The 19,496-nt window shown below is 40.9% G+C and overlaps 2 protein-coding genes across 5 annotated transcripts in view; both read left to right on the top strand.

Moving 5' to 3' along the window:
* Nucleotides 1-13,954, top strand: part of sms (spermine synthase) — a 42,577-nt gene extending 28,623 nt beyond the window's left edge. For all 3 annotated transcript variants that reach the window (XM_060936182.1, XM_060936183.1, XM_060936184.1), the window contains exons 5-11: nucleotides 5,943-6,118; nucleotides 6,242-6,399; nucleotides 10,031-10,117; nucleotides 11,106-11,220; nucleotides 11,351-11,430; nucleotides 11,776-11,891; nucleotides 13,084-13,954. In XM_060936182.1, coding sequence (XP_060792165.1) covers nucleotides 5,943-6,118; nucleotides 6,242-6,399; nucleotides 10,031-10,117; nucleotides 11,106-11,220; nucleotides 11,351-11,430; nucleotides 11,776-11,891; nucleotides 13,084-13,114 — 763 coding nt within the window. In that variant the 3' untranslated portion in view covers nucleotides 13,115-13,954. The remainder of the gene's footprint in view (nucleotides 1-5,942; nucleotides 6,119-6,241; nucleotides 6,400-10,030; nucleotides 10,118-11,105; nucleotides 11,221-11,350; nucleotides 11,431-11,775; nucleotides 11,892-13,083) is intronic.
* Nucleotides 13,955-18,757: 4,803 nt separating this feature from the next.
* Nucleotides 18,758-19,496, top strand: part of ppme1 (protein phosphatase methylesterase 1) — a 47,337-nt gene continuing 46,598 nt past the window's right edge. The window contains exon 1 of one of the 2 annotated variants that reach the window (XM_060936179.1): nucleotides 18,758-19,024. In XM_060936179.1, the coding sequence (XP_060792162.1) occupies nucleotides 18,939-19,024 (86 nt within the window). In that variant the 5' untranslated portion in view covers nucleotides 18,758-18,938. The remainder of the gene's footprint in view (nucleotides 19,025-19,496) is intronic. The other variant, XM_060936180.1, reaches the window with a different exon arrangement.

Here is a 19,496-nt window from a genome sequence, read left to right as displayed (position 1 = left end):
CAACCAAACCGGGAAAGTAGGGAAGCGGAAGTGCGTGTACAGCGGATGTAGAGTGGACCAATAAGAGCCCTCTTGTCTGCGACGCTGTCTGCGAGGCTTCTGCGGTGGTCACAATTTTTGGGAGGTGCGCGCAGAGCGTCTGTGAAGGGGGGGGGGGGGGGGGGGCTACGCAGACGCCATCTGCGAGGACTGTGTTGTCGGCATAAATTGGCCTTAACAGCTTCAAGAGGACAATAAAGGATATAGAACTCGAGGCTAATGAGCTAAACCAGCCTTTCTCAACCGGGGTGCCATCTGGCTTCGTTAGGGGTGCCGTCAAAAAATTATATATTCTAACGTTTAAATAAATAAAATGAATTAAAATTCCAAAAAACGATAGTTACACTAATGCAGATCATCGCCGCCTCATGCATCATCAAAATTTGTCTCACGGCCCCCTTTCCCATGTCACAACGTCACTGCCAGGGTCAGCATATGGTCAGCGTGACTGCATATATTTTATATGGGGGTGCCTTGAGAATTTGCATACTTCTGAAGGTTGCCGTGACTGAAAAAAGGTTGAGAAACGCTGCGCTAAATGACAAAATTGAGGTGTTAAAGAAGAAGCTCAAGCATTAACGTTTTTAATTTTGAGTGAACCAAATCGCTTAGCCACAATGGGTACATTGCTATAACATAGAGACAGTTTGTTGCAAACAAATTCTGCCGTATACAGTTTTTTAGAAAGTTTTCCATGTTTAAATTTGTTGTTGAAATGTAACAGATTTCAATTACATCAGTGACAGTGTTTCTAACGATTGTTTTCAAAATCTGTTTTAAAATATAACAAGCGAAAATAAAAGAAACGAATAAAATGTAACACCCGTGCAAAGGCCACACTTTTTTCTAACAAAAGGCTCAGCTACCAAGCTTCGAACCATGAGCGACTTTAACGATCGTAAATTCCAAAACTAAACACCTCAAAAAGCAAAGAATACTAAATATAAACACAAACTATGTCGATATCATGGTTGTGAAACCAGGGCTTTGAACCAGAATTTTTTTTCCTATTGGTTCGTTCCGAACAGAAACGGAATTTTAACGTTTCCGGTTTTGGGTTCCACCATTAAATAGAAGTTCCCGAACCGGTTAGAACAAAAAAATTTCGGTCCCGGAACGGTTAATTACGTTCCCTGTCAGATGTTTAACAAATGGCTATAAAATTATGTCTGTGTCTCATCCAGCTTAAGCCAAATGTAGGCTAATTCTATTACAACCTTCATTAAATAAGACAAGAAATAATTCAAAACAATTATTATTTCAAATGTTGGCGATTTGGATTCTCAGTATGTCTTCCCATCTACACAAACAGAAAAAGTGCCAAAAATGAAAGATAATTCGTTTAGTGTGTTACCAAAGGCTAGTCAGGCCCTATAGAGGGATCCCGCATGACGTCACCGCGCCACGAGATTTTGTTAGGCGCCATATTGGAAGACCAAGTACACATCTATGCAAGTACATACATACATAAAACAAACTACACCTGAAATGTAGCCAGGGCCGGTTCTGCCCTAATCTGGACCCGGGTGCAACATCGCGCAACCCCCCCCCCCCCCAAAAAAAACAAACAAAAAAAACACCAGTCTAAATCAGGACAACCATCACATAACTACAACTATAAACATTTTATATCAACTATTTTAACTAAATGGGCTATAATAAATAAGCTGCAGGCAGCCACGGCGGGCTGCCTCAGAAAAGTAACCATTTGTCCTACCTTAAAACTCGTTTTGCATTTTCTGCGTCCTTTTTTGTATTTTTGACCCTCCGTTTATTTTCTTTCCTTTTCTGAAAACCCGATTTGTGTCCAGACATTTTGTTCTGCTACCAACGAACTAACTCGTCAGGTCTCGTCTCTCGAGCCCGCGATGATTCCCGTGGGAAGGGCAACAATTGATACATTTTTACAAACAGCCAATAGGGAGGTTGCAACGTTCAGGCTCTTCTTTGCTCAGACACTCAGTAATGCACTTACTCACTTATCACGTGGAGACGTGATAGCAGTCCACCCTCCTGCTCTCTCCATTCAGTCAGCGAACGTCACACAGGAAGTGAACCCCAGCGGGTCATAGAAACTTGCGCAGGAGAAGAATGGCTTTTTTATTTGTAGGCTACGGAAACTTTGAGGAACGAAATAAAAACCGGTATTAACCGGTTACCATTATTTTTAATAAGCGTTTCTGTTCCGGAACATAAAAAATAATAAAGTTTCTGGTTTCGTTTCTGTTCCATGTGAAATAGAAAAAGTTCCCGGTTTTCGTTCCTTGAACCGGTTCAAAGCCCTGTGTGAAACTGGTTGTGGAATATTTTGGAAAGGTTTTTGCAACCCAAAACGCCAGTTTTCCTCATTCAAAAGTTCAATCAAATGTTCATTATCCTGATTGTACCCATCATGATGTGGTCCTTGAAAATTTTTATTTTGGTCCTTGAATACTCCTTGAAATGTCCTTGAATGTCTTCACAAAAATCCTGCACGAAACCTGAAAACTGACGCGCCCCCTGTATTTACAATAGCATCACAACCATTACATGTGTATTACATGTGTATGTAATGTAGTTTCATCCATGAAACTACACATACCTTGGTCATAAAGTCAACATTTCTGGTGAATGAAAGGAGCAAGTGAATGGCGTCTTTGCTGAGTTGACATCCAGGGTGCATCTAATTGACAGCTGCTTTCTAACTATTATCATGAAGGTGGAAACTATTAGATAAATTGCACTGCCTAAAGTGGAACATCTTTTTTCCAATGTCCATATTCAACAGAATGCACTAAAGTAAATTACATAAAACGCACAACCCCCAACAGAGCAGTTGAGGATTAGGTGCGTTGCTCAAGGGCACTTCAGCCATGGATTTTCTTGCTGGTCTGGGGAATCGAACCAGCGACCCTTTCACTACGTTCACACTGCAAGGCTTAATGCTCAATTCCGATTTTTTTGTCAGGTCGTTCACATTAACAAATATATGCGACTTGTATGTGATCCTCAGTATGAATGAAAAGCGACCTAAAAGTGTTCCGCATGCGCATTGCAGGATACGACGACGTCACACGCAGTGAGCATGGCCAGTGTTTATGGAAGTAACCTAAAGTTTCCTGTGTATGACAGTAGCCAGCATGGAGTACCTGGCGATGATGCAGTTGTTGTTGCGACGGAGCCAGAACATGCACAATAGCCTGATGTTAAGGAGGAGGTTGAGAAGGAAGAGGGCAAGGGTTTTGGCTCAGGCGTTCTGCGGGGTAGTGACTGCAACCTCCGTTCAAAGGAACATGTGGGTGCGGAGTCGCATTGATGTCATGCGCCATGTTGTTGTAACTTTTTTTGAGAGACCCGCCGCCTACTTCAGCGCAGAATAGTGACGTTTGTGGCTTGTTGATGACGTGTAAGTCGGATGAATGCGACCTGGCTGTTCAGACTGAAGTCGCATATGAAAAGATCGGATAGGAATCGGAATTAGGACCACATATCCAAACGGCCTGGGTCGGATTTGAAAAAATCGGATCTGTGTCGTTCATATTGTCAATAAAAGATCGGATACAGGTCACATATGGGCGAAAAAATCGGATTTGAGTCACTTCAGCCTGCAGTGTGAACGTAGTGTTTGAGCCTAAGGCTGCTTCTTTAACCTTGAGGCTATGGCTAAATGAATAATGCAACAGTGAGTTTAGTCTGAAAATGGCTTGGATTGAACACATGTTGCACCCAAGACATTAATTTTTCATCTCCAGTGGGAAGGTAGACTTGTGGTCTCATCTCATTATCTCTAGCCGCTTTATCCTGTTCTACAGGGTCTCGGGCAAGCTGGAGACTTGTGGTACTGAATATAATATAGATCTACACCAGCACGCAGATATCCCACCTTCTGAACATGTTGAACAATGATGACTGAGATTTTAGAGTACTGGCTCGCTCGTCCCTTTTTCTGGAATTACAAAGATACAATTAGCCGTTAGCAGGACATTTCATTGGCTTCAAGAGGAAACCCAGTTGGAAAAGTGATACCTATTCTGCAGATTTTAGGGTCTGGTCAGATTGACCAGATCTGAATGATCTGTGTATCCAGACTGGGGTGTTCCTTGAGCGGACACGGGATGGCTCTGAGACAGTGAGTCTCGGAAAGCCTTATAACTGACTCACTCACCAAGCAAACATAACCTACAGTGGACACACACACTTCAGTGACATTCACAGGTACCCGATGTACTTGGCTGGACTTGTATAAACAACAAGAAAACAGGATTAGACTCGAGTTGCAGGGGAAACTGGCATTTTTCCCATGCTGATCATTAACCTTATTCATTGTTTAAGAATGCTGCGCTCAGTGAGGATATTCTAAACTGAAGAACAACAACTTTACTCATCACACGCTTGTGAAATGCCTCTCTGCATTTAACCCATCTGAAGCAGTGAGCGCACACACACACATACCCAGAGCAGCGGGCAGCCATGCTAACAGCGACCAGGGAGCAGTTGGGAGTTAGGTGCCTCGCTCAAGGGCACTTCAGCCCAAGGCTGTCCCATATTAACCTAACCGCATGTCATTGAACTGTGGGGGAAACCGGAGCACCCGGAGGAAACCCATGCAGACATGGGGAGAACATGCAAACTCCACACAGAAAGTCCCCTGCCAGCCACTGGGCTCGAACCCAGAACCGTCTTGCTGTGAGGCGACCGTGCTAACCGCTTGCATCACCGTGCTGCTCCTCGATTGTCTGAAATCGACAATGAGATCTCCAGAAACCGAGAGGAGCGTACCAGTTCTCCAACATTCCTGTCATCGTTGTTCAATACCAGACTTGATCTTTCAGTCTTGACTTCTACGCTCAACCTCATCATTGCTTTCACCACACCACAGAACAGGTTCTTCAGTTTCTACCCCACATTTCTTTCTGGCTGTTATGCTTTCAAAAGGCTGTACGTAGAACATCACAATGGCATGGTAAACCTCAGAACAAAAGAAATATCAGAGTCTTTTTCTTTGAAAATATACAAGCATTCTTGTATCATACCTGCTGTGTTAAACCTCTGACAGTGATTCAATAACCTTTGCAAATCTCTGGTAAAACACCAGATAATATTGTTCGAGGGGGCGGCACGGTGGTGTAGTGGTTAGCGCTGTCGCCTCACAGCAAGAAGGTCCGGGTTTGAGCCCCGTGGCCGGCAAGGGCCTTTCTGTGTGGAGTTTGCATGTTGTCCACGTGGGTTTCCTCCGGGTGCTCCGGTTTCCCCCACAGTCCAAAGACATGCAGGTTAGGTTAACTGGTGACTCTAAATTGACCGTAGGTGTGAATGTGAGTGTGAATGGTTGTCTGTGTCTATGTGTCAGCCCTGTGATGACCTGGCGACTTGTCCAGGGTGTACCCCGCCTTTCGCCCGTAGTCAGCTGGGATAGGCTCCAGCTTGCCTGTGACCCTGTAGAACAGGATAAAGTGGCTAGAGATAATGAGATGAGATGAGAATATTGTTCGAAATGAAGACTTCAGACAGGTATTGGTCCTAGAAGTAGGCTGCACATTTGATTATAGCCTTGAAGAAGCCTTCATGACCAAGGTTATCAAGTACCAACAGCTCCTGAATCACAGACTATTAGAGTATTATTCTTTATAAGTATATGGCAGCTTAGGGCATGTCCCCACACTGGTTATGTGGGATATACAGGTGTTAGTGGTACCTAAAGAAAAAAGAAGAGCTAAACTGAGCAAAATACTGTTCAGTGTTGATCATTGGCAGTCATCATATATGGAGAAGGTACTGCTATTTATCTCCTCAATAATCTTAATACAGTCCATGTTTTAACAGTAGGAGGATCTATTTTTCTGTATGCTGCATCTCTACTATCTATGCCCTGTATTACTATTTTGCTAAATGGATATAAATAAATTGTGTGCGCTTAATGTCAGGCTTCCTGCACTGCAGCGAGGAGGAGAGCTGGACAGGTACTGGCCGACAGCTGATGGCAGGCTCATAGAGTACGACATCGATGAAGTTGTGTTTGATAAAGACTCTGCTTACCAGAACATCAAAATCCTGCACTCTCACCAGTTCGGCAATATCCTCATCCTCAACGGGGACGTTAGTACGTTGCACACGCCGCGCTGTTTTTTGCAGCTTTCATAATTGCCCCCTTTTTTTTTTTTTTTTTTTAAAAGCCAGACAAGTATGAACCAGTGGACATGTTTTGTGTATAACTTCTTTGTAGATTTAGCAGAAAGTGATTTGCCCTACACACAGGCCATCATGGGCAATGGCAGGGAGAACTATGCTGGGAAGGAGATTCTGATCTTGGGTGGAGGAGACGGAGGCATCCTTTATGAAGCAGTCAAGCTCAAACCAAAGATGATCACCATGGTGGAAATATCCTTTGGACAGCTATTTATTTATAGCATTTGTTATTATCTGGACAATTAGTCACACCCATGTAGAAAAAAAAATAGTTTATGCACCTTTGTTTTATGAGCTGCTTTAATGTACCAGACATTTTATATTGTACAAAGTCCATACTGCTGTGAACTTGATAAAAGTTGAGAGGCCCATATTGGTATGATTAAGGAGGAAAAGTGTGAAATTTGTAAATCGAGTCAAAAGCATGGACACATCTGCTCATAGAATGGTTTTCCTAAATTTTTCCTACTATTTCAGAATAATAATGAAACTGTTAACTCTCTATCAAATTGATCTATGTGCCCAGGAAAAGTGTTAAACAAAAAACTACCGTATTTTTCGGACTATAAGTCGCACTTTTTTTCATGGTTCGGCTGGCCATGCGACTTGTACTCCGGTGCAACGTATATATGTTTTTTTTTTTTTTTTTTCACCGCGGAATAACTGGAGCTGATGCTGAGTCTGACGACAGCCACGCAGAAGAGGAGGAAACGGTGCTTCATCTGCCGCTGGAGTTGGCAGAGTTGTTCAGAAGCGACACAGAGGATGAGGAATTCAATGGATTTGCTGATTTGGAGTGAAATCATCAGCTTGATAAACTTGATTGACCTGTGTTTTATTATTAATGATAGGCCTATAGTTATTTAAATAAGTTATGTAGTGATTTTAGGCAGTGCTTAATTTGTGAAGTGGGAGGTCCCAGAACGCAGGAGGTGGGTGGGTCCGGCGACTCAGAAAAAAAGGCGGGGGATGGTTTACTATAACTTTACGCACATGCGCTTATTGTGTGTGTAAAATAATAATAATAATAATAATAATATCAGACATTATGATCTTAGAAAACGCTTTAGTGACGAACAGTTACAGACAGTAATATGTCGTGATATTATATTATAAAATATAAATTTTTATTAGTCTATATATTAAATTATATATTACATTTATCTTCTAAAATAACAGACTGTACTCATCACAACCGGTTTATTTCACCATTGGAGATCAGATCACACAAGACATGAGTTAAATGACTCATTTTAAGGATTTAAGTAGGGGATTTAAAAGCGGTTGTTGTTGGGGTTTTTTTTCACTAGACGGTTGTTTTTACTACCGTACCTGTCTTTGGAGATGATATACCTATAGCCTACTTGACCTCTGATTTGATGAAATAAAATTCGACAAAAATGAAGAATGACACTCCTTGATGATGACTACAGCTTTAATAACACAGATGAAAGAGCCATGGGGCGATAATAAGCCCTACCGGTAAAAATATTCTAAAAGCAAACTGATTAATGCATCAGTAATAGGCTACTAATATTAGTTATAATAATAATATAGGCTATTAGTAATAACGATAGTGATAGTATTAAAGATAGTAGTAGATATTTAAAATAATCAGACTAGGCTACTTACAGGGCAAAGGGCGCGTTATCACTGCTCAGCTGTTCGTTTATTAAATAAACAATGCAGTCGCGCAGTAACCACGCGACGCTTATCAGATAGAATCACAGATTCTATGGATAGAATAACCCTTCAAAAAAGTGTGACTTATAGTCCGGTGTGACGTATATATGTTTTTTTCGTCTTCATAATGCATTTTTTGGCTGATGCGACTTAAACTCCGGAGCGACGTATAGTCCGGAAAATACGGTATTTTGTATTTAAAATTTTTTGTCAGTATTCCTGATGAAGCTTATCAGGGATGCTTGACCCAGGAAGCTTTTCTTAATATTCCCAAATGGGCAGAGCTCCTCACTGCTTCTTGTCGTAGAAATTGTACCCATAAGAAATTAGGAGACAACAAACTCGAGCAAAACACACATACCTTTTATTAAAAGATTCTTAAGGACTGAGTAGCACCCTAACCAGGTCAAAGGAGTGACTGCCTAAAGGGGTGTTCACACGGCACATATTTGCATCGATGCTGCACCGATGTATTTTGTTGCGATACATCTTACACCAGTGTAAATTTTGTGGAGCGTTCACATGTCACGAGAAGCGTGTTAGCACCGGTGCAGCCCCACTTGCGTTCACACGGCAGTTTTTGTGACCGTGCTATACGATAGTAATAATGCGGAAATGAAATATGCGCATCCGTGAAAATGTACTTCCTTTTCACGGTTGTCATGGCATCACCAAGCGCCGGGAAAACAACGTGGATGAAGACACCAGTGTTGCCAGATACTGCTGACGTTTTCCAGCCCAAAATATGTTCAAATCCGCCAAAATGCACTTAAAACCGCCCAATCTGGCAACACTGGAAGACACGTAGTTCTGTTGTTGATATTCGCCATTTTGGAAGCGCAAAATACCAGGATGTAAATTATGCAATGCCCGTATGTAATCAACTCTCCTCACGCGTAGCGAGTCTACCCCTGTAGCGTTCAGACGTCCCATTTTATATCGGTGCTGCCCTGCAAACTAGCATTTACTCCGGAGTAAATTTCTTAAACCACCTCCCGAGCAGGGTTAGATTTGCACCGGTTTAAGCAGCTTTCAGGGGCTACACCGGTATAACTTTGTACCGTGTGAACGCTCTACCGGGGCAGCCCCGGTGCTACACCAGAGTAAAAGTTGCCGTGTAAACACCCCTTTAGTCACTTACAAGGGATATTTATACACTGGAGAAAGGATATCGCATGCTGAAAAAAATTTTCTATGGATGAGGTAAGCTGTCGTCTGGCTGTTCTCTCAAATGGGTTAAAGACTAAAAATGTATTAATACATGGGAAATGAAGTGGTGAAACTTAAACAGGAAGAGCTCTCATAAAACAAAAGGTCCAAGAATGCAGTCTCAGACTGTAACTCAGCCAATGGTCATCAAAACATAAAAAGCATTGTTCCTTGTTCAAAGGTCAACCTAAACACACAAGTTCATCTCTAGTACCAACATATACAGTATATGCCAAGAAATACAATCATAAGCACAAAGTATACACTGATAATCAACAAACAAATTAAGGTATAGTACTGATTAATGATTTCTAAATATGTACATGCATAAATGTGAATAAATGTTCAACTAAAAAAAAAAACACATTGATCATAAATATCACACTAAGATCTAATTGAAAATTATTAATTATAATATTAAAAATAGCTCCTTTGGTGAAATTTAAAAAATACTTACTAAGGCACAATCCCATGCCCCTGTGCACAAAGTGAGCTCCATAGAGCCCTGACCTCAACTCCACTGCACACTATTGGGATGAACTTGAACGCCGACTGCACCCCAGGCCTCCTCTCATGGCTGAACACACATCCCCAGAGCCATGTTCCAAAATCTCATGGAAAGCCTTCTCAGAAGATTGGAGGTTATTATAACGGCAAAGGGGGAATAAATCTGGTCTTTAATTCTTGGAGAAGGGCTTGGGTTAGGGAAGACCCAAGTATGTAATCGGATCTTCAAAAAGAACATATAGGTCTTGTGGTCAGGTGTCCACATACTTTTGGCCATAAAGTGTGCTATGCAGGGTTAATGTTACTAGCACTAAAATCCTTGAACATTTTATTAAATTTTTTCATTGCATAATTCACGTCATGACGCTGCAATGAAGTGCACTTAAGAGGTGCAGTGTTCTGTTTTCCTTAATGACACCTGCACATAGACCAGATGGTGATTGACGCGTGTCGGAAGCACATGAGGAAGACTTGTGGGAATGTTCTGGATAACTTGAAAGGGGACTGTTATGAAGTAAGATACATGTTTTTAGAATAAAGAGATGCTGTTTCTTTAGCTGCTGAGCTTTAAAACACTGAATGGAAATGGCTGTTAAGTTGTTTCTTGTTTTATCTGTCTGTCTATCGATCTCTTTTAGCAAAGGTCATACATGCACGGGCGCAGATAGAGGGTGGGACGGGTGGGATTCGTCCCACCCAGATTTAAATTCACCTCGTTCGGTCCCCCCCACTTATAGGGAGGAAAAAACGTCTATGCTGTCTTTCTTTGCATAAGGCAAACCTCACGGAAAAATCAAAAGACTAATTACCATTCGGTTTATTGAGGTGCACAGCAGTACATACATAGTTGCAACAACTCACATAAAACAAAGACTGATATTCGGTTGGTTGAGCTGCGCAGACTGCACAGGTTGCGAGCTCGAGCTTGGTTGCTATGGTTACCCACAAACAAGTTTGACAGGCATATCGGGGACAGCTCCTAGTTCAGGACCCCAACACGGCATGATGAAGGGTGCCAAACCGAAAAGGCAGAAAACGATTGCATCGTTTTTTCAAAAAACAACGACTGTAAGTAAACTGTGCCTTACTTTATCATATCACCTTGCAATTTTTTGATAGTCTGTTCAAAGTAATGTCGTAGTGAAAGTAAAATCGTACGGAGTAGAGATGCCTTTCTGGTAGCCTCCTTCTTTCGGTGGTAGCCTGTAGATACAGTGCTCAGAAGGCAGTTTTAATGTTTAATCTGGCGTTCCCTGCCATAATTTCAGCGAGCGTATTGTTTCATAAGGAAACTTTGCGAAGAGTTGTTGACTGACTGCCGCTCACGCAACACACAGGCATAGTTAGAAAGTCAACACATGTTGACAACACATATTGGGGGTGGGGTTAGGGTTGGTTTGCTGGCAGCTTTGTCCCCCCCAGTTCAAAAAACGTATCTGCGCCCCTGCATACATGTAACTGGCTCCTTCCTTTATTCTTTTATATCTCTACATTATTCACAGGTTTTGGTAGAGGACTGTGTTCCAATACTTAAAAAGTTTGTCGAAGAGGGAAGGACATTTGATTATGTCATCAATGATCTAACAGCAATCCCCATTTCTACAGCACCTGAAGAGGGTTTGTGTTCATATTTATGCCTTTGTGTAAACCTAAGTCAGACTAAATAGTGAACGATTCTCGGCACTTTCTAAACTGTAAAATACAAAAATTGTACAGCTGGTTAACTTGTGAAAATCTGTTTTTGCAGAGTCAATGTGGGAATTCCTGAGGCTCATTCTTGATCTGTCAATCAAAGTTCTGCGGCCTAGTGGCAAATACTTCTCCCAGGTGAGCGCGTGGCTCAGAGGTTGAAGTTAATGACCTCTGTTTGCAGGGTTTATACTAGGGATGGGAATCTTTTGGCACCCAAGGATTCAATCTGATTACAATTCAGGATGCCAAGATGTGATCTTCGTTGATGCATGTTATTTATTTATTTATTTATTTATTTATTTATTATTTCTACGGCCTACTTTTTTTTTCCATATAACCCCTTGATGCTTGTAAACAATGAAAATGCTTAAGCTGATGAAAATGTTTGATATTTTGTGCATTGTTACATGATCTATCAAAAGAGAATCATGAAATCAATGTGTTTTCCACACCTTGTTTGACATGCTGCTCTTCCTACAGGGTAACTGTGTGAATCTCACTGAGGCACTTGGCGAGTACGAGGGGTTGCTGACAAGGCTTTCATGCAAGGTGGATTTCTCCAAAGAAGTGGTGTGCGTTCCCTCCTATCTAGAGCTGTATCCTTTGCCATTAACTTCTGGCCTCCCCAGACAAACAGCGTCTGGTATTTGACATGGAGCGGTTGAGTGACCAGTGGTGAGACAGTATATCATGTGAAATAGTTAAACTTGTAAATGTTTTTGGGACATATTTTAAATCAAAGTCTGTTTAGCATTTAGAAAATAATTTGATGAGGGATATTTGAATGAATATAGGATTGTAACGTACACTAAAATAAGTGTTTGTTCTTTAAAGGAAAAGGCAATTTTTGTACAAAATCACCACAAATAGATAAATATATAAAGTAATCGATCATGGAATTTATAGAGAAAGAACAGAACGCATAACAGTATCTTTTAACTTTTAATAATATGGGCTTGCGCTGAGCTCAGCGAAGATGCGTTCCGCCATATTGATCTACTGCGTGACGTCATGCGGCCCACCACTGAAAAGAACTCTTCAGTGCTTCATGGTAATAAGGTAAAAAACCAGTACAATCGCTTCTTCAAAGTTTCACCAAATGGTTTTATTTATGCAACTTAAAGCTCATAATACTGTATAACTTTGGTTGAGTAAAAACACGGAGCAAAAACATGGCTGAATCCTGAATGACTCCTATTTGGATTTGTCCTACCAAGCCTACTGCGCATGCGTGAAGCGGCTCGGCTTGGTTTTCCCTTTCGGGCGCTCTCGTTTTCTGTTAGAATTTGGTAAAGAAAAAAATAAATAAATATTATTTACCAGCTTACCGGGTCCATGAACATAAATCTGACAGCTGACAAGGTCGGGATATAAACGAATCGAATACAAGCCACCCGCCGGGACTCCTAATCACAGTGATCTGCTTGTAAACACTGTTTTCATGGGCCCAGTGACGTCACAGATCAGAGGGAGGCGCACGAAAGATTCTGATTGGTTTATAGTTGCCCACAATCTCAAATTGGCTGACTCCTCCAACTTCGACTCCTCTGTGTCAGTTCATGATTTCAAAGTTAAAAATATTTTTTCATGTTCGATATATAATGGAAATAATTAACGGAATTGATTACGTATATGTTTTTCTCCTATTACACACCTGGTTTTGTACAAAAGTTGCCTTTTCCTTTAACATAGCTTGACAACACAATAAATCATGTCCTCCATTGTGTAGATACAACTGCATGCTTCCTTCACATTTATTCGAAATGGTCCTTAATAATGTTGCCTCAGGTGGATGTTCTACACCATTTGGAAGAAGTAACACTTCGTCCCTGCTTGCTGAAGCCTCAGCCTTCGATGCACTGAGGGGAGACATGCACATATTTCTCCATGCACTGTTTTTACGATCCCTCTGTGCCCTCATTTTTAGATGCCAATTTTTAATTTCATTGTTGAAATCACATAATGATTGTATGTTTTCAGTTTGGTAGCTGGTTTACTGTGCAGTTGTTCTGTGTTGATCCTCTAGTGAGGTGGGGGGGGGAGATGGGACAGGACACTGTAGATAACTGAATCCTGGAGTATAATTAAACACGTTTTCCACCTTTTGAGTGCAGTGTAAAATCAGACAACTGGCTGTTTGCGTTTTGGTTTTATAAGTTATGCTTTTTACTGTAGTTTCACTGACCTGATTGTGTGGTGTGGGTTTTTTTTTTCTTTTTGCCTTCATTTTGTTACTGAGCTTTGAGTGACTTTACCCGCTGAACCCGCAAGTTAACAGCAGTGTTGATAGGGAGTGTGCTCCAGGAGGATCCTTTCTGTTCAATCTTATGTGTTAAAAGGGAAAAGGGTTCTGCAGTGGCAGGGTTCATCCTAGATTTATTTTGCTGAACTGTGAATTATGTCTTTTTTTTTTTTTTTAAATAATTTAGCGCATTTTACATTCTAAGTTTGTTTTCCGTTTGTTTGGGACATGGGCTTGAAGTAAAGAGGCTTTGAATGAATGTAGTTCCCACATATTTACATTCATGATCCATATTAAGGTGCTTCATTGACCTTATTTATTTGATTTTATTTCAGCAAATACACAGTAAGCTTGCTCTGAAAATACGTTGAGTTCATCAGAGTGATAAACATCTATTAAAGAACCTTGGAGAGAACATTTTCTGGCGTTCAGATCTGTCTTTCAGATTTTTTTTTTCCTCTGACATTTAAAATTGGATATGGTGGAGGAGCAGAGGGGATTTAAAATTAAGATTCAGTTAAATCTGTTTTTGAAGGGAAAAAACCCCCAAAAGGTACATTGGAAAACTTTAATATAATTTAACATTTGATTTGCTCAAATTTATTAATACTTGTATTTGATTTATATTTTGAAAGATTTATTACATTTGTCACTGTCATTTGTATATTTTTGATGTACAGTGAGATGCCAGTTAGCATATAAGTGCACTTGCATAATAAATGGGTAGCTAGGTTATACTATTAAATCTCAAATTAATACAAGTCCCATATTAATCCCATAATTATGCAAGCTCCATTTTAGCACCGCTTTATACCGAATAAGGACTGTTTGGTATTTGACATTATGGATAATAATAGAACAAGTGTTTTGTATTAGGCAAAAGGTGTATGTATGTGTGTGTGTGTGTATATATATATATATATATATATATATATATATATATATATATATAAGGTCCTGGGTTCGAGCCCCGGGGCCGGCGAGGGCCTTTCTGTGCGGAGTTTGCATGTTCTCCCCGTGTCCGCGTGGGTTTCCTCCGGGTGCTCCGGTTTCCCCCACAGTCCAAAGACATGCAGGTTAGGTTAACTGGTGACTCTAAATTGACCGTAGGTGTGAATGTGAGTGTGAATGGTTGTCTGTGTCTATGTGTCAGCCCTGTGATGACCTGGCGACTTGTCCAGGGTGTACCCCGCCTTTCGCCCGTAGTCAGCTGGGATAGGCTCCAGCTTGCCTGCGACCCTGTAGAAGGATGAAGCGGCTAGAGATAATGAGATGAGATGAGATATATATATATATATATGTGTGTGTGTGTGTGTGTATATGAATGACATTACACAGTTGATATGAAGTTTATCTTCGAGTGATGAATGTATATTTCATGAGTGAGTGAAGTGAATGAGTAACATTTTTCAACACAAGAAGATAACTTCATATCTTCGTACCACGGTGTAATGTTCTTTATATTATACGGACACATCCACAAACTAGATAGAACTCGACCCAACGGCGTCGATGGGGATGCCTCCGCCCGGTAGACTACACACCTTATTAAGTTGTGATTTGGGGATGGACATTTGACCTCACGGTAATCTAGACCTGGTGAAATTACTTGTATTAGCCTTGGAGATATTGTGTTCACAAGGTTTTCGGACAGACATTTGACCTCACAGTGACCTTGACCTTAGACCTTTTGATCTCAAAATCTAATCAGTTTATCTTTGTCCCCAAATGCACAAATGGTGAAAGTTTGGTGAAATTCCTTTCACCTGCCTTGGAGATAGTGTTCACAAGGTTTTCGGACAGACATTTGACCTCACAGTGACCTTGACCTTGGACCTTTTGATCTCAAAATCTAATCAGTTCATGTTTGTCCCAAAGCGCACAAATGGTGAAAGTTTGGTGAAATTCCTTTCATTAGCCTTTGAGATATCGCATTCACAAGGTTTCGGGACGGACGGACAACCCGAAAACATGATGCCTCCTGCACCTTACAGTGGCGGAGGCATTAAAAAAAATATCTACAAGTTGATCAAAATAATTTTAATTTTCAACCGGTTCACCATTTTGACAACGTGCGTCTAGTCAACGGGAAAACACTGGGAATGATGCCACCTGAGTGAAATATCGGGAATTATACATACAGGACACTTTTTGGATGGAATAAAAACGTGTTCTATTCCCTTCTAGCGGGTTTCATTCATTTGGTTTGATAGTCTGCAATATTGTTAGCATATCGCTTATCCTACATGTATTACGTCACTGTACCCAATGGAGAATGAGCATTGAATATGGTTTACGATATTGCATGATTGTCAAGACAACATGACGTCACACGTCAGTGACGTAAAACTTCCAAGCTAGAGAGTGACTGACAATTTGTAAACAAACATGGCTGCTAGGTTTGCTTCGTTAAATATGGCAGATTCTGAGAGAATTTTGAAAGAGAAAGATGCATTGAACACCTGAAAAGAATGTGTATGTATAATAATAATATTGGCTGGCTTTTTTCTGTGGTATATCGGATATACAAAAGGTACATTGGAAAATCCGATATGCCACTCAACACCAGCCAGTATTTTTATTTTTTTAATACGTGTTCACTGTTAAACATGGTTATAGAAAAAAAGTACCATAACTGCATCAGTTAGACATAAGATATTTTTATGCTTCCGCCACCGTAAGGTGCAGGAGGCATTATGTTTTCGGGTTGTCCGTGCGTGCGTCCGTCCGTCCGTCCCGAAACCTTGTGAACGTGATATCTCCAAGGCAAATGAAAGGAATTTTCACCAAACTTTTACCATTTGTGCGCTTTGGGACAAACATGAACTGATTAGATTTTGAGATCAAAAGGTCTAAGGTCAAGGTCGCTGTGAGGTCAAATGTCTGTCCGAAAACCTTGTGAACACAATATCTCCAAGGCAAATGAAAGGAATTTCACCAAACTTTCACCATTTGGGGACAAAGATAAACTGATTAGATTTTGAGATTAAAAGGTCTAAGGTCAAGGTCACTGTGAGGTCAAATGTCTGTCCGAAAACCTTGTGAACACACTATCTCCAAGGCTGATGCAAGTAATTTCACCAGATCAAGATTACTGTGAGGTCAAATGTCCATCCCCAAATCACAACTTAATAAGGCGTGTAGTCTACCAGGAGGAGGCATCCCCATCGACGCCGTTGGCATCGAGTTCTATCTAGTTAATATTATGTTCATCACAGTTTTACTGGGGAGTCCAGGGCAGGCTGCAACAAGCAGCCTCGGCCTGCCAGGGTTCTTCTGAGAATCCTTGCCGAACCCAACAAAACAGACTTCTGTGTTGTGAAGGGCTTGATGTCTGCATGGATATCCTTTAGATATTTTTTAACCCTCTCTGTTACACTTCTAAGCACCCCTGTGACAATAGGGGTGATGACAACTTTCTTCAACTTCCACAGGGCTTTGATCTCTATCGCCAGGTCAATGTCAACGTCAACTTTTCTGCATCTTTACTGGTGATCCTGCCATCTCCTGATCAGGACCCATCAATGATGTGACATAACTTGCTGCTCTTATCAATGACTACAATGTCTGATCTGTTATGAGGTAACTTCTTATCTGTCTGGATTGAGAAATCCCAGAGAATTTTTGCTGTTTTATTCTCAACTACCATCACTGGGTTATGTTTGTATTACTTGTCCCTACACATCATCTTTTCTTGAACTCTTTCATACTCTCAGTTGGACTACTCGTACTTCTATTGGCTGCTCCCAGTAATTTTTCATTGCTTTCAACTAAATAGTTTTCCAATCTAAGTACAGCCAAAAAAAGTGATTGATCAATCAATTATTCATTCATTTAAAGCAGTTTAGACACACAGTTTGTACAGGTAGCAACTATAGCTTCCACACCTGCTACTTTCATGTCCTCTCTCACCACATCCATGTATCTCCTCTTTGGCCTTCCTTGTTTTCATGTGCCTGGCAGCTCCATCCTCAACATTCTCCTTCCAACATGCTCTATATCTCTTTTCAGGATGTGCCCATACCATCTCAGTCTCATCTCTCTTAGCTTAGTTCCCAAGCTCTCCACATGTGCTGTCCCTCTGATGTGCTCGTTCCAAGTATGTATGTGTATGTTTTTTACGTACATTAGTTATAATAACTGCAATAATAATTGCAGTTATTATAACTAATGTATGTAAAACACAACTGCTCGATAATTAAACAGAAAAACAGCAAGCATCACAGGATCTTTGAAAGTGAGTCAAATGAAACAAACAACAAAACACTACACGGCACGGTGGTGTAGTGGTTAGCACGGTTGCCTCACAGCAAGAAGGTTCTGGGTTCGAACCCAGTGGCCAGTGAGGGCCTTTCTGTGTGGGGTTTGCATGTTCTCCCTGTGGGTTTCGTCCGGGTGCTCCGGTTTCCCCCACAGTCCAAAAACATGCAGGTTAGGTTAATATGGGACGGCCTTGGGCTGAGGTGCCCTTGAGCCAGGCACCTAACTCCCAACTGCTCCTCGGGTGCTGTTAGCATGGCTGCCCACTGCTCTGGGGTGTGTGTGTGCTCACTTGTGTGTTCACTGCTTCAGATGGGTTAAATGCAGAGAGGAAATTTCACAAGTGTGTGATGAATAAGGTTGTGCTTTCTTTCTTTCTTTTCACATTAAATTTGTAGAAAAAAAAAAACTTGTACATTGTTCTCAATAGCGCCATCTACTGCTACTTTATCCTCAACGCACTTTTATGACATTTGCAATAACCAATACAAAAAAGTAAGATGACTCACACTCGTAGGCTACTTATTTGTCTGTCTGTTTATTTGCTGGAAAAATTCCAAAGTTCACATAAAGGAGCTGGTTCAAAGAGTCGACTCTTTCTCGAACGACACATCTTTCAGGGCTCGAGACTGAACCTCTTGTGTCAATATCAAGGACGAATCTTTAATGATAAAATCAAAATTCGAATTACGCAAAAGTTGTTTTCTTTGCCTTTTTGTTTATCGGCTCGACTAGCATCCTACATTTAAAAAAAAAGAAAGTCTCTAGTGCTGTGTCTAAAAACAGATGCTCAGCATGTCTCTCGAACATTACCTCATCATCTTTTGGGGGCTCTACGTCTTTGCAGTCCTTAATCGATTAGTTTTATGGGAAATGTAGTTTACATTCAGTCGCAGCGCGTAGGGATTGTACAATAAAGCGCCCCTTGGTCGCCTCTATTTCCCACAATGCTGTGCTGAGAAAGTCCACTTGTAGGTGGTGGCTTTTGCTTGTGTGGGGTTTGGTTAGATTTCTGGAGCTACCTTAGTAAACTAGCTGTTAACTAGCTTTAAACTAGTGACATACAGTTTATAAAAACATTTGTATGGTGCAACGACAAGCAGCTTTTTTTCTCAGGAAAGGTGTTTAATATAATCACCGAATGGAAAGACAGTTGCATTTGAATTTGTTAGCTTCCAGACCCCCGATGGCTGGAGGTTTACAGTCGGGCTCTAAAATGAAAATGGGGTGAGTTTGTAGTTTAAGAAATAATAAACACACAAACATGAACATTTACACATTCATTAACGGAGCTAGCTAAGCTAATAATGTCGGCGCGTTTATCGTGTGTGCGTTAGCTAGCTTAGTTAGCGGTTTCTGTCAGAGTCTTAAACACTAATGTCACGACTTTGCACAATGTGGAACTATTTATCTATCTGTCTGTCTGTCTGTCTGTCTGTCTATCGCTAGCTAGCTAAGCTAAGTAAGTCTGTGTGCTATATGTAGGGCTGGGTGATATGATGACCTATCGATAATCATGATTAATTACGTCGATACAATTTAATGACATCACTTATAGCATAATACTGTATATATTTTTTTAAACAAAGTTCCACTTAGTTCATACACTGATTAGAACCGGATTAAGTGATTTTATTTATTTATTTATCCCCCCCCCCCTTTTTTTTTTTCAAATCGTTGAAATTGTAAATTGTTTTAA

Source organism: Neoarius graeffei, chromosome 12 (genome assembly GCF_027579695.1).
Source record: "Neoarius graeffei isolate fNeoGra1 chromosome 12, fNeoGra1.pri, whole genome shotgun sequence".
NCBI lineage: Eukaryota > Metazoa > Chordata > Actinopteri > Siluriformes > Ariidae > Neoarius > Neoarius graeffei.
This window is presented reverse-complemented; position numbering and strand designations above follow the sequence as displayed.